The 16,393-nt window shown below is 37.4% G+C and overlaps 1 protein-coding gene across 2 annotated transcripts in view; it reads right to left on the reverse strand.

Annotated features, from left to right (window-relative positions):
* SEMA3A (semaphorin 3A) overlaps window positions 1-16,393 on the reverse strand; it is a 170,172-nt gene that overhangs the window by 137,255 nt on the left and 16,524 nt on the right. The window contains exon 2 of one of the 2 annotated variants that reach the window (XM_050890707.1): window positions 1,853-1,962. The exons of the other annotated variant lie outside the window; for it this stretch is intronic. Within the exon in view, the coding sequence (XP_050746664.1) occupies window positions 1,853-1,962 (110 nt within the window). The remainder of the gene's footprint in view (window positions 1-1,852; window positions 1,963-16,393) is intronic. 2 annotated transcript variants of the gene reach the window in all.

Consider the following 16,393-nt stretch of genomic DNA (forward strand, 5'->3'; position numbering starts at 1 on the left):
TTTGTCCCCCGCCTCACTTATCACACAGATACTAGATTCTGCAATAAATGAAGTAGGGGTGTTATACAGAACAAGCACCTCTGATCTCACCTTGCTTCTTTACCTAGTCCCACCCTGTGCATCAAGGGAAACAGAAGTCCCTTAGAAATAACAGACAAAAATTGTGTAATCAAAGGTTGCATGGGACTGCTGCAGTTCCAATATCAAATGGGCTGCTGGATCCTCCAGTTGTGTGAGGAGAACAAGGCTTTCTCTCTGGAATTCAGATCCAGTGGTAGTCCAGACTTTATGCCACAGATTTGCATCCAGAAGTGACTGTGTTGGCCAAAAAATTCCAAATAGAAAAAAGCAGGACACTCAGCATGTAAACCTTCAGTCCAAAGTATTACAGGTTATGAGAAACTAAACCCATTGATTTATCACGGGAAGTACCAGGCACATTTAATTAGTTCAAATAATAAGGCGTTTACTATGAAGAATTGTATGACTTTTTCTAGTCTTAAAACTTAGCACACAGTCATCTCCTACTGAAGTCAACAGCATTTAACTCCTGATTTAGATTATATACACTAAAATGTTTCTGTAAATCAGGAATATAGACTGTTTTATCATTAGGTGAACATACTCCACATTTTACTGTGGAGTAAAAGCAAGTGAATTGGACAACCTGTAGTTTCCTCACATCGGAAGCCTCTGTACCTGCATGCACATCCTAATTCCTGTATAATCCTGAGTGGTTTACCTCTTAAAATAAACAGACTCTACCTTATGTCCTTACTGGATTACTGTGAGTAGGATGTTTACATAAAGGATATAGCTAAGTATTCACTGAACATAACAAGAGTGCAATTCATTCCCATGCATTAGAGTCCATTATAATTTGGTGGCTATTTTAAATAAACCAACATTTAACTATGCCAGCAATTACTATATAATGTTAATACTCTAATTGTGTCCAATCCTTCCCCTCCAGAGTTTGATTCATTAAAATGTTTATCTGCACTACCACTACCCATGGAGTGTAAATAGAAGATGAGCATTTTGTGTGATAGAAAGTAAGCATAGTTTATTGTCCAGGTGTATTAGACACCAATTTAGTAAACATTATTATTCTCACAGCTAATAATACTAATTACACTGTGCTCTACCCTTCATGCAAAGATCTAACCACACTCTAATAAACAATAGGACCTGAGCCTCATTCTCAGTCATTTATTTGGGCAATGCAGAAGTGTTTCAAAATGGAAATAAATGTTTTAAAGCTTCTTTGTATTATCCTAATTGTGGAATATCTCCATGATGTGAAGCAAAAAAACCCATGGGGAACTGCAATTCTGAGTGCCATTTTAGGCTGACACAGCATCACAAGACTGCAACTTACTGTGCCTGAGCAAGTAACGTCTGTGGAAAAAAAGAGATGGCTAAGGGCTGATCTAATTGTTGTCTTCAATTACGTGTTGGTGGATTATAAAGAAGAGAGAACCAGACTCTTGCCACAGGTACACAGTGAAAGGACAAGAGGTAACATGCACAAGTTGCAACAGGGAAATACTGAATGGGATATAAAGAAAAAAGTCTTGACTGGAACAATAACCAGAGAGGTTGTGGAGTCTTCATCTTTGGATATCTTCAAAACTTGACTGAATCAGACATAAAAACCCCTGACCTAATTCTGAGTATGGTCTTGATTTGAGCAGGAGGTTGAATTAGTCCCTTCCAATTATAATTTTTTTTTTCCCTATGAATTAAGTGTACTGATTTAGCTCTGATAAATTAGGACTTAACAAAAAATAACAGGGCATTACAGGCATGTTCCTCCTGTTATTAAAAACAAAAAAATCCCAAAACTCATTAATCTCTCTTAAAGCTGATTTTTCCTGAGGTATTCCTGAAGGTAAGAATTTCCTTAGTGTAAGCAACAGCAGAAAGCAACCAAATGGGCAACAGGAGATATGGCACATACTGATCATTGTAGAGCAGTTAAGGGATACAGTGGAGCATAAATACTACTGCTTCTGCATTACTTGGCAAGTGAGGATCCATAGCTTTCATTGGAAGAGAGAGGACTGAAATCTCAAATGCTATATTGTAGCATATGCATGTCAGATATGTCAGATACAGGAATTCAGATGTAATTTTGGCCAGATTCTCAAATAACATAAGTATATTGCAATAAAGCTATGTAGATATTCATCTACGAATCATGTTTTCATTTGTTGTCCTAATATATTCTCAACACAATCTCTTTTTAAGTAACAACATTTACAAATCATGAAAACATGAACAGGCGATAGTTACTCTGGATCAATATTTTCTACAAAATAGTACTCCATTTCTTTCATCTAAATTTAGTCTTCAGGTAGAAAGAACACATCACATTGTTATTACTGCTGTTTGCCTTTATTACCTTACCACATTAAATGTCCCTGTGAAAAATTTTCATGAGACAATGTGGTAAATATCAAACAAAGGGGGCATAGGTAAACACCACCTTAATGGTGATTAAGTAACAATCTCAGCACACTGAACAAATTTTGGTCCTTTTGACTTCAGCATTCCCCAAATCTCACTCTAGCTGCTGGACAGCATGTGCATCACAGCCATAAAGAGCACAGTGAGACTTAACAAACACAACTAGTCTATTTTGCAGAAGAATAGTCTGGAAGAAACAGTGAAGGTACTTACTGAGTTCAGAATGAAAAAAAAAAAATACTGTGCTAACATTGTAATACGTTATGGCTATTTAAGAAACAAGGGAATGTTGATATAGAAAGACAAAAGAACTGCAGCATTAAGAGTAACTCATTTTCCTTTTATGGCCTGCTACTGCATGGCTGAACACTGCCACTAACTTTGTGTTTTCAGAACGTACTGAATTTAAGAAGAATCTTTTGTTCCATTTGCAGCCCACATGCTGACACAGCATCTCATCTCCTATTGTTCTAACTTAACTATTATCTGATACATTTGATGTGCTGAAAGATAAAAAGCACAAAGATTCCAGTTACCTTAGAGATAGCAAAAGCAGAATTACTTAGCATAAGAACAGCTGAGAAGGGGCTGTTTCTGGCAGTTTCACTCTGGTGTGTGTGTTAGACCCACAAATGTGAGTTCAGACCCTGTAAGCCAAGAGTCTTTGTTGGGGCTCTGCTGTGCACTGAATGATCTCACCCTCTTCTGACTCCCACACACAGAGGTATACAGGGAAGAGCAGGCTCAACCAGTCTTAAATTCCTTTGACAGTTCAGACTCCAGATAGACTCTGTAGCAGTGAGGAAGAAGCACAGCTCATAGCAACAGTTAGAGAGAGATGTTTTGAAGAAACAGATTTATTCAAGGTTAATCAATGCTTCTACCATCATTTTCCATGGATGCTAGTTCTGATGATGAGCAAACAGTGACCTCGTAATGGAAAACTGGCTGCTAAGAGACTTTTTAAAAGCCTGCAGCATCTGGTAAGGTACAGTGCTAGGCAAAAAAGAGGATTGGTTCCCATATAGTTGCTCTGAAAATTTTTGAGACAGCTGCTTCTCAAAGTCTGAGCCCTTATAACACCAGCCTTATAACTCAGCTATTTTCTCTAGGAGAGACATAACCAAGCTGTACTTCATCAGTATTGCATTGACTTGACTTGTATCAACAATCTAGAGAAGCTCCCAAGAAGTCTTGTTCTATCAAACTAATTTGAAACAAAATAAAAATCGTGCTGTTTGGTTTCCCCATGTAATCCTGAGGAGTAAGTTCCATGGGTGTGGCAAAAAATGTGAAGTAGATGACCTGAGCAAAATCAAAATCTGTGACTTTTTTGGGGGAAGGCACATGCATGGGCTAACATCATCATTAGGATCACAGCAGAAACTAGGAATCTCCATAGCTCTTCAAGTGATTGTTTTACCTACTAAAAAGGAAATTTCAATGAATACGTGGTATAAAAAGCAAATTGCTAGAGAGTAAAAGTTCTTTTACCAAAACAAAATTGTACTCTGGTTCCAGGAAAGACAAGCATTCTTAGCTGGGTTCATGAACAAAGGATATCAAATGAAAGCAGGAGGAAATAAAGCCTGACTCTACATGATGTGTGCCAACTGTGGTCTCATAAAGCCAAGAAATCTTGGAATGCTTTGAGTATGTAATATTTTTAGAGCTCTAATAAGGCACACCTGAGCTCCCCTTTACCACATTTAAAGATATGTTCCACAGAAGCTAGATTTTGCTGTGCATTTTTGCCTATTCCAGTAACCTGTAATTAATAAGCACTCATGTGGAGGAGAGCAGAACACTCAGTTGCCCGTTCAGATTCCTCTGAATTACTCCCACATACTTTTCTAAAGTGCACAACTTATAGTAATGTTCTTGAATTATTCTTAAGTCATTTGGCTAAGAAGATAAGATGACACTGCTATGTCTGCCTTGTTGAAATCAAATATTCTTTCTTCTCCTACAGATGTTCTTCCTCAATTTCTTGACTTACTGGAGTGTCTGTCTACACCAGCTGTCTTCCTTCAGCATCTCCACAATTCTGAGCCAGAGTGAGAAACAAACCTGTCTCTATCATTAATAAGATTTATTTTCATTTTACCTAACTAAGCAGTGCAATAAAAAACTGTAAGAATTAATCTCCTCCATACAAAATATACTAGCTAGAATAACCTTACTGTCTACCCTGCTATTCATGTATTGGTATCAAAAGTCATACTGTACACAGAGAAGTCAAAATGAGCTATGATAGCATGAAGGAACTGAGGGGATGTTGGTTTCAGTCCATCCAATTTGGGTGCAGGAAGAGGTGATGTTACCCAGAAGCCAGATGCAGTCCCAGCAGCTGCCAGAATAATCAGATCTCATATATACAGTATATGTGAACCAGAGGTGGAATATATGTACCCAATCATTTGGAACAATCATGTGCCAAATAATTGTAGTAGCACAATAGTAGAAAAAAGCATGGAATCAAAATACATGCTGGGTGGTATTGAAACACAGGAGGACTAGAAAAAAGTTCAAATACCTAAAGTTTTACAAGGAATCCAGTTACATTTTGATTAAAAATAACAATAATCTAAAATTATATTAAAATTAAATGCTGTCTGCTTTTAAGTCAAGGAATTTAGTGTGTATGTCATCCAGGAGTCAGTATAGCAGTACAGAACATTTATAATTATTCTATCCCAGTCAGAAATTGGGCTGGTACTTTCTGCACTAGCTGATCTCCTATAATCTTTACGGTTATTTTCTGCTAGAGTATATTGCAGTACTGATCCCTAAATACTCACACCGGTTGCCTACTAAGGCAACATCTTATTGCTGACTTCAACTACCTAATGGGAGGCTATAGAAAAGGCTGATGTAGACTCTCCCTGAAGTGCCCTGTGACATGACGAGAGGCAACACAACAAATTTTGATTAGAAATCACAACAAAATTCTTCAGCATGGAGGTGGTCAAACACAGGCTCAGAGGCCCAGAGAGGCTGTAGAATTTGCAACATGAAGATACTTAAAAGTTGCCTGGGCAGAGCCCTGAGCAACCTGATTAATCAGCCCTGCTTGGGACAGCGGTTGGATGTTAAACTAGATGACCTTCAGAAGTCCCTTCCAACCTAAATTACTCTGTGATTCTATAATAATGGACACACCTTCCCACTGTTACCATCTATAAGGAGAAAGCCAAAGGCTTTGATCATATGGACATCTCTGATATCCAGTTTCCCGTGCAGTTACTTATAATCTCTTTTTAACAGCTAATGTAGTTTTCACGTAGACATTCAAACCTTCTTTTTTGATATATCCTACCACTTCTACAGCAGTCTACATGGTAAACGTTTTTCCTCAAGTAGGAAGGCACAAGTACGATGATGAATTAGGGCTGTCATGGCACATAGGCACCTAAAACAGAATCAGTGCGCTAACAAGCAAAGCAAAGCAAAGCAAGCAAAAATAGCCAAGATAATGGCAGTGTATGTGTACTATGTGTTATGCAGCTGAGAGTAGACACTCTAAGTCTTATCAAGTCCCACTAAAAGTGAGACCTTGTAGTTCAGGGAAAACTATTGCAACTTGTTAGAATTAGAAACTCAGATGAAACTAAAACAAAATCTTTCCTCAGTTTTCTGTCAGTGAAAACTCCAGTACTTTTGTTGCTGCTGTTGTTGTTGAAATAAAGAGATCGCAGGAGCACAAGAACACTGTGGGGGTGGATACAGAGAAAGTGGCAACCATAGACACAACTTCAAGCAAGCAGGTTCAAACTTTAATGACCTGTGTAGGAAGATAAATGAGACTTCAAGAGAAAACAGCACTGTTAGCATGAGGATGTTGTTAGGTGCAGAAGGCAAGCACTCTCAGTGCTGATGAATTGGTAGCTGACAAAGAGCTACATCTTATAATGGTGACAATGTAAAGCCATGATATATTTTTCCTGTTAGTTTTTTGTCTTTCATCACATCCGTTTGAATGAATCCTTAATGAATATCGTGCTCTGTTTGAAATCAGAGAGGAAAAACAGCAGGCACACTATTGCCACATATCAATCATATTATTTTATCTCTCAATTATCCTTAATTTAATAATTGTATTATTTTCACTTCTGTTTTAACTTTAAGGGCTTCTATTGCAAATACTGTATTTTTGCAGGTGGTTTAGGTTACCAGTAATTTTCAGTAAGAGCTCTTTTCCATCTTTTTTTTTCTTTTCTTCTGAAAGCTCTTCTCTATATCATTATTTTGTCTAATCATCAGCCTTCCTGGAAATATTAATCATTATGTCTACTAGACTTTCAGAAAAACCTGCATTAAGTTTCTTCAAATTGCTTCTCTGTTTATTTTAGCCACAGTCTGAATAAAATTATTTGAATAAACAGGTCTGAAGCATATCCTGAATGGTACAGTTGGGATATGAACCTGAAATCCAACATAATTCCTGGCATTATAGTAATAGTATTTAGTAGAAAGAAAGAATTGTATTAAATTATAAGTGCATGTGGAAAGGAATTCTGTACAGCTCGCTATATTTTCCGTAGTAAAATACATTTTATTATCCTTTATTTCTTATACAGAAGAGCATGAGTCTAACCTGCGAAGAACTATGAGAGTTTTGCCACTGCATTTTTTGGCTAACCATATACTCCATCATTTGCATGTCACTGAGAACTAGTTAGCTGAAAATATGGACTTAATGACACCATGATGTGAAATTCGGTGACAACATGTTACGTAGAAGAAGCAACAAGGTTAAGATTATAGAATATCCAGTCTTAAAAATCTAATGTCAAACCCAGCCTAAATACTACAGTGCTTTGTGGGACATCGTACTTCAATGGCTAAATTACCTACATCCAACTTATTCCAATTTAGGCCAGAAGAGTGATCACAGTTTTAAAGCTCCAGTGTGAGGTTTCTAAACTCTCTCATTTACCATCATTTCTTTGCAATATGTGGCATGAAGTCCTCTATGTAAGCCTATCACAGATGGATGGACTTCACCTTGATGAAAAGGCACATGTGGTCCTTACCATTTCTCTATTTCAGACCCCCAAGAGAGGTTCTGCATTACTGATTTTAGTTTTCATTTGGTCCTGTATTCAGCAAAGTGCTCTGATCTAAAACTTCGTATTCTGAAGACTCATATATATTTATATCTCCACAGGGACAGAAGGTGTTAATGAGAGCACAGTTGTAGTTCTAGGAACTCACAAAACTTACGTAATTATTTTGGCGGTTCAGGGAACACACAAGGACATTTCGAGATATCGCTAGATTAATATGACTTGGCATGGAAAGTGCTTTGACTACTGGTCTGTGTTTGTGCAAGTGGCTCAGCCTGCTCTGTACAAGGGATGAGCTGGATAGAGCTGTGGCAAGGGTACCCACACTTATTAGGCTTTAGCTATTGCCTATAATTAAAAACCAACTGGCCTGATATACGTCTCATAAAGTAACGGCTACAAAAGTGCTGGCACTGACAGCTCACACACAGTATTTACTGTTTCAAATTTTACAGGTTTAGAAAACAAAAGGGTTGGTTAGCTAAACAAAACCAGTGTAAGAAATAGGCCAACATATTCTGAATAACAACAGCATAAAAACAGTTTAGTTGAATTACAGAATAGCTTTGTTTTGCTCATTGAGCGCTATTGATTTTTTGGCATGGAAGAAGTAAAAAAAAAAGAACAGATGGTGAAAGAAATAAATTAAGCTGCTGGTGATGGAATACAATATCACACTGAATTATAAAGAATGATGAACAGAAATCCCTTTAAGCAGGCGCTTACACTCAGTAGAAGAGGTTCATAATGTTGATGTTCATATCTGATTATTTTGGTTTATTTTCTAGTTATTAGAGTTTTTACTTTCAATACAAACTCCAATATGAATTCAAAATAGAAATCTAAGGCAATGTACAGGAGATTCACTGTGTTCAACCATAAGCCAGAGCTTCTAGTAATGTTCTAAAATGTATAGTATTGTAAAACCAATCAAACAAAAACTTTATACTTTTCTTTCTCAATAGCGCTTATTCCTTATTGCAGATTTGAAAGGGTGTGCGTATGGCCAAAGCCTTGACTACATTTTCCAATTCTTCCAGTTTTAATAAAAAAAAGTTCTCTCTCCTCTCGAGATCTTACTTTGTTTATATCCTTAGACTTTAAGAACAATAAACTGCTACTGTTAAAAACCAATGCATTTAAGAAAAAAAAAAGTAAGATGTGTTGATATAAGTGAGTGGCCAAGAACTGCTGTGCAAGGTAACCCTATTTTCAGAAGCAAAATTACAAAGTCAAACTTTGTCCTGGTAAAGTGACTGCAATTCTCTTCATTTCAGTAGAGATGCATAACTTTTCAGGAATCCTTAGTTTGACTCTTCAGTGATAACACTGCCCTTTTTTAATGTGACCTAATCAGCATTTGGGTCACAGACACATTATCAAAAGTGGTGGAGCAGCTTATTTTTCACATACTGAAAATTATTTTGCCTCACAATGCTCTCATCTTTCTGTAAATTAACGTTCCCCCAAGCCACAACACTATGTGGTAAATAGAAGTCTAATATCAGTGTAATTGCCTCAAGAGAATTATAACTCTGTCCTAAGTTAATGAAGATAAATCCCCTTTAATGTCAATGGTTATCTTTCATTATTAATAATATCAATACTTTTCATTCTTCAGCCCCCAGACATGGTTCAAAGATGATTTGGTAGCATTAGCTCCATTTAGCAGTTGAAGTACGCAGAAGTTTAATTTGGTTTTGAAGGTACAAATCATGGCTGGGGACTAAGCTCCTCTTACTGAAGACTGGTCTGAAGCCTTGCACTCCACTTCTGTGAGACTGCTGCTTTAAACTCTATGGAAAAGTCACATTGTCAAGCCCATACACTCCTTTTGTATTTGCTTTTGATAGAGATATGGAGAAGAAATGGATATCAGTGTCTGGATTAACTTTATTATGGATTTTTAAAGCATGGGACCACGTTCCCAAGGTTTACAGTATCCATTTCCACTTTTTTTTTTCATTTCAAGACCCATTTAGAGAAACTGTATTCACATCCCAAGGAATATTTTAGGCCTATGTCTCTTATTACAGAGCACCAGTTCCCTATGCTGCTTCTTGCTGCATTTCCTCATGGCCCATAGGGATGGGATGATCAATGTCAGTCAATAGGTATTGCTAGCCCTGACCATTAGTCAACAGTTACTTCATCAGACCCCACCAATAGATGCTGTCTGTATGACTGGAATAATTTCCAGAAATCTGGGCCTAGCATGCCTGTCTCCAGACAGAATATTTTCTTTATAGCTGAGCCCTATATTACACAGAGCTCCTTATTCTTGAACTTGAATATGAATTCTTGAATTTGTATGGCAAAAGCATACTGACAACTGCATTAGCCATCTTAGCAAGCTCAGAGTTGATCTTTGAGCACATTTTGTGGATGCACCAAATGGAACTGGCATAATGCCATACATTTCTTGGGAGTTTTGTAATCACAGAGAATAGTAAGCTTTGGCTTACTAAATGTTGTAATGTACCTGTATATGTTTCCTACCAAGCATGACAGACTAACATCTAGGGTCATTTTCTAGCACTCATGCAAGAAACTATACTGTTCACTGCATGTTCAGGATCTTAACAGCGGCTTGAGTGGATCCTATATCAAACTGCTTTCCCAGACCACTGTAATATGCAGGTTCCTTTTGGCAGCCCTGCCTGGAATCCCTGTGACCTCCATACTCATCTCATTTGTCCAGCAAACAAGCAAATAGCCACAAATCCATAATAGTCATCCATGCTGGGAAGCTCCTCTAAGAAAGGCAGCATGATTAAATAGGTGACATTTGGGTTATGCAGTGCAAACACTTTTAACTTCAGTACATGCCTGGTGCCACTGGACTCCTGTCTCCTGATTGACCAAATATGACCTTGAGCCAAACCTACAATGGAAATAGAAATAGCCACCCATATTCTAAGGAAAAACGTGCGGAACTCATTGGGGTCATCAGCAGCAGGAGAAAACAAACGCCTGCTTGTATGACATAATTACAACTTGAGGAGCAGATGACCACTGTCATGAACAATTAAGAAACCTCTGCACTGAATAAACTTTGCAAAACCTTCAGTCCTTGAGTGAGAAAGCATCCCATATCTGAGATCTCCGACAATTAGATATCAAAATCTGTTTGCTCTCATCACTCAGACTCTATCAGGGTATTGTGCACCATCATTGGAAAATGTTGGACAACGTTAGTATCTTGCCAGATCTCTCTGATAAAGACAGCGAGATGATCTCATGTGAAAGATTCTCAGGTGAATAATCAAGATGACAAGACAGAAAATTCTTACTTGAGATGCAAATAGAATCTCATGGCAAGAGAGATGAGCAGCCCTCTGATTCAGTGGAGTGAAAAATATCAGAAAACTGGTATGGCCTACTTCTTCAGGACAGTGAAAACCAGTATGCTAAGTAAAAGAAACTACTACATAAGAAAAAAGGTTGGGTAATATGTTTCCAAGTCTGAAAAGTTTGGCTTGGAGTTCTGGCAAAAGGTTCAAGATTTTTTTTTTTTTTTCTGATTTGCTTCTATCTCTCTCTAGTATCCAGGAGACATTATAATATAATGTACTTGCAATATTTTGATCTTACCGTATATTATAATATACACATGCATATATATCCTAGAAAGTACAGAGACTACCTTGACATCTGATTAAAAGTGATCTATGAACTATGGACGTGATTTAAGAAACATATAGTGTGGGGCAGAGATGAGAAGAACACAACTTTTAAAGGATGAATGAGCAATATTATTTTGATTTGGCTTGTCTCTCTTAAAAGACAGTACTTTCAAAAGTGTTAAACATCCAACACTTCTGCTGACTAGCTACCTTTGAAAAATCAAGGTTCAGAGCTGCTTTAGAAATATCAAAGGGTATAGATAAATGGAATATAATTTGAAATCAGTCAACCAAAGAATCTAAAAATTCATTATCACTTTGTCCTAGTTTTGCTTAGAAGAACTGTAAAAAAAGCTGCAGAGGTAAAATGGCAGAAAACAAAACCTAGCAATAATTGGCAAGGAGTTAGGCATGTTCAACTCTGAAGGAACATGGTAACTTCTCGCCTTCTTCCATAACACAGGTTGGATCATGATGGTGGTAGGGAGAATATAAAAAGGGAGGAAGAGCTGGTACAGACGTGCTCTGGAACAGAACTGTGCAGATTTAGCTCCCATTCCTGTCTGAAATGCCCTTGTAATCTCTTGTTAGGCTTGAAATGATTCAGCGTGAATGTTGTTTTAAATGCCTTCTTTTGCTTAGATCCACAGTCATGTTTGGTTTGGAAAAGCCCACTATACTGATACTCTCTTGTGATTACAAAAAAGAATTTAAAGACATTATTTGCTGAAAAGAAATAAATACAGAAATTCTCAGTGTTTATTTTCCTTCTTTATATCTCAACTGCTTTTTCTCAGCTGTCAATCTCAGTAGCATCTGCTAAAGCCCCTTATTTTTACTCCTCAAAAATAAAATCAATTAATACTTTCTTTTTTTTAGTTAAACTTGGATAATTCAGGACTGATGTGGTTGTGTCCTTTTCCCATGTCTCCCAAAGAGCCACAGTATGACCTTGGCATGACCACTTATCCTATGGTGTCTCAGTTCCCTGCCTACCTTAGGCCTGGCTTGTTAAACAGACTGTCAGGTTTTCTACACAGAAACACTGTTTTGCATTGTACAGTGGCATCCAGTCTTCATGGGTAGATTTAATTTCTCCTGTCAAACAGTACAAACTGTACAAAAGTATGGCAATGAATGGAAAAATGACCAAAGCAAAATTAATATCGTCTCTAAAAGGTATAACAAACACTCAGAGCATTGTCTTCCCTGAAGTCGATAAATTTTCTCCTCATACTAATCTACTTCTGCTTATAATATTATCTGTTTTGTGCTAGAGGTCTCCAAACTATTGCCTTGGCAACCAATAAACATTAATCCATGTGAGATTTTCCTCTTGAAATACTTTCTATATTGGAAATGTTATGTAGGAGGTAAATTTCACTGGAACTGGAAAAGATGTGCTGATGATTTGATTCACATTTTTTCTGGATTTTGCAACAAAACACAGTCCTGGAGATTTCTTCTGTGAGAACAAATTCACTATCAGTCTAATGTAATTGGCTCCCGTGGGCAGGCCTGGACGATACATTTATCTGCCCCACAAGACTTGCAGTACCGTGAGGAGTCTAACGAAAGACACAATACAGTTCGCTCAAGGCCCGAAGTAGTTTGCGTAACACCAGGTCCTATGCTGCTTTATGTTACCATTCTTAATTCTCAGTTATCACACACATTTAATAGCTCAGTTTCAAGGGACCAAACCAAGGGTTGCGTTTAGCTGGCAAGCGCCTGTGCAAAAATTGGCCCTTGCATCATTCCCGTATGTTAAAGCACTTTCCAGCTTGCACAGTAAGATCTAGCACTGTTGACGCACCACTTAAAAAGGTTTTGTCAGAAATCCCGGGCAAGCAAATAATGTCACACCTTGGCCTGTCCCCTCAGTTAAGGCCAGCTGTTAGGGTTGAGCTCAGAAAGAGAACTAGTGTTGTAACAGCAATTATAACCAAAGACTGTGGCCTGGTTTGTAGGCCACCAAAATCAATAGGAAGACTCTTATTGAATTTGATAGGCTTCAGATTGCACCTCCATAGAGCAATGCCGAGGACTTGATTTACATCCAGAATCTCATACGGACCAAGGCAGTAGCAAGCAGGCACAACCGGTTTAAATGACTGATCAAAGTCCACTGATGTCTTTCCAAAAGCTTTGAACAAGTGCCACAGAAGGGAGAGCAGTAATCCAAGAGGAAGGTGACAGAGGTTTAGCATGACTGTGGTGAGGCCCACATCCTAACACTGTTGCACAATGAACATTTGAAAGTCGAGTTACATGGAGAATATTTTATTCATAAGCACAAACACTTTGGAGCATTTGTCAATGTGAAATAACACATTGCTTGGGTCTCTGAAGACATGATGTGAACCATAATGTGTGTTATTTCAAAATAACACATAGCTTGTCACTTATTATTACTGTAATAATCTGTATTTGAATGAATCAACAATGGCAATGCATACTTACATCAAGGAAGGAGCAACTCCAGCAAAGGAGAAATTCTGGTTTTGTATTCCTTATGGAAAATAAAGGAAACCTTTTGTAAATAAGGACCATTGTTCTAGACTTACCTCCTGAAGAAAGGTTAAACCCCTCAGAATGAGTAGATGGTTTCCTTAACATTCAAACACAACATGGGATTAACTTTTCAGAAATGTCTTCTATGCCTAGTAACACTCATATATTCATCTATGCCAGAGCCTAGGGGAATGCACAGCTTGTTTTGGAAAACAGTCATTCTTCTTGTGTGACACCTGGAAGTCCCCTGATAATCTATAGTGTTCCAGTGGACTGATATGACAAACTACACCTGAAACCACAGATTAAAAATAAAAAAAAAAAAAGAAAAAGAGGAGAATGCACAAACAAAGAGTTTCAGGACCAATCAGAATGAAAATGAAACTGCTTCTCCTCAACCGCAAAGTGAGACAAACATGCCTTTTGATATTGAAATGAATGTATGTAACAAACTTGAATAATTTTGCAGCCTTTCTATCTACAGAACTGCATAACATGAAGATGACATGTAAGGGAGAAATTTTGAAAACAAAAATTGTCAGCTTTTGAATTTTATATGTAGTGGGATAATCACTTAAAGAATCTTTAAGACCAAGAGGAAATTATCAAAGTGATCTTTTTAACTAAAAATACCTTTTTTTCCCACCCTCTAAAAGGAATAGACTTCTAAAACCATTCACTTCTCAGTTGCAAAAGTAATGCAGTCAGAAAGGTATCTTTCAAGTGACTAAATTTCTTGGGTTTGTGAAATTAGGCTGGATATACTGTTAAGGAATTGTTCAAAGAATTTTAATTTATTTTTTTATTTATTTTTTTAATTGCTTTCTTACCAGAAAGCAAGAGTAAGGCTTTTTGCTTGGTATTCAGACGTTCGTTTGAGCCTTGAACTAAATACTTCTGTTATTTATCAGTTGTACTACTTGTTCTGAAACGTCCAGATAGAATCTCATTGCATAAAAACATAGTCCTTGCCTCCAAAAAACTTGCAATGTCAATGGAAAATGAAACAACTGTGTACAAAAAGTAATTACAGATTGGAAGCTGAGGCACAGAGATATCATCTGACATCACAGAGAAAGTCTGTGTAAGATCCGGGAACTGAAGATCATCTATCACTTCAGAGTTTCAGCCATAAGACCAATCTTCCTGACATTATTAACATCCTTGAAACATGAAGGCAAACACATATCTCAACTCTCAATGTCTTAAAAGCTTTATTCTTTAAAAGTAGAGCAAAAGTTCTGTTAAGTAAACTAGAACCAATAACAATACTATTTTTTTAAAATAATGTACTAAATTATATTAAAGAATAAGACATCAATTTTTAATGCTGTTTTTGCTGCAATAAATGTTGAGGACTATGTTTTGACATTAACACACAGCTGTATGTGTCAAGATGGTTTGGAGCTTCACCACTCACATAGGAGCTTTATGAAGCACCGTTTTTCTGGGACGACACAGTTTCATAGCAGGAATAAGTAAAGCTGAGAAAAGCAAGGAATTTTTTTGTCTCAAGGGAAATTACAATATTCCAACATCTGTTTTCAAATTAAGACAAACAGTCAAAATGCTGAACTTTTCACAGAGTGACAACTTAGAAAAAAATGAAATCCAGGAATGTATAACTTTTGCTTTTGATCATTTTATCTATGTTCTGGTCTGGGAGTCCAGCTTTCTTAGGCTTTAATGGAGAAAAACAGTGCATGTACTCCACAGCCCAGACATGGCCAAGTCATATCCCCAAATCGAGAAGCCTGGAAATGCTTCTGCGTATGTCCTGGCTTACATGGCATCCTCTGACACTGAACTGCATCTTATACAAAGGATAAACATGCCTCATCCCTGATTCGGACCTGTTGGCCAGGATTTGAGACTAGGCTATATGTTTTATGCTGTCCGGCTATCGTATAAGCCTTATGCTGATTTCTGAGGTACTCTCAAAGATTTTAATGGGAGTTATGGTCCTGTGCAGGAGAGAATGGGGAAGAAAGCAGCAAAATCACACAAAGCTCTTATAAACCTTGCTGTTACCCTGAACACACAGAGGTTAATGTCAGATGAATACAATATTATGTGCCTTAGATCAGCACAACAATCCAAAATAATGTTTTCATTTGGACAGAACTGGTGGAAAATGTTGAATAAATGGAAACTTCCTTTTTCATTGACAATTCATTTTGATGGAAAACGCCTGCCTAATCCTTGTAATATACTACCAGACAGTCCCATAAGGCAAATTCTCTGTTTAAGCATGACTTTTAGAGAGAACGGTCATCAGCCAGGTTGCTTCAGTGCTTTGCCATCTCAGCTCAGCTCTGACTTATTTGCCAGCTCAAATCTGGGGTGCCAATTGTGGTGGTGAACAGTGTGAACTGGTCAGTCACTCGTTTCACACACGCCACAGATCAGTTCCTGTATGATAGTGCTTTTTCATTTACCACATATGCTGAACTGCATTTGACCTGGTGGTGAAAGGTTTCATTTACCATTACAGTCACTTCAGCTGTGCAGTCTCCAGTCTATATGCTGATTTATGGATGAATGTATTTGCATATGGCAAACATCCACACAGCTTTATAAGTTTGCATTTATGCCAATAAATGTAAAGTCAGGGCTATGATACTAGTATGAGTAATGTTTTTATTAGAAATAGCTCTGTTTGGGGTTTTTGTTGTCATTGGGGTTTTTTGTTTTGTTTTGTTTTGTGCTGGT

This window comes from Gymnogyps californianus, chromosome 1, assembly GCF_018139145.2.
Source record: "Gymnogyps californianus isolate 813 chromosome 1, ASM1813914v2, whole genome shotgun sequence".
In the NCBI taxonomy this organism is placed as follows: Eukaryota; Metazoa; Chordata; class Aves; order Accipitriformes; family Cathartidae; genus Gymnogyps; species Gymnogyps californianus.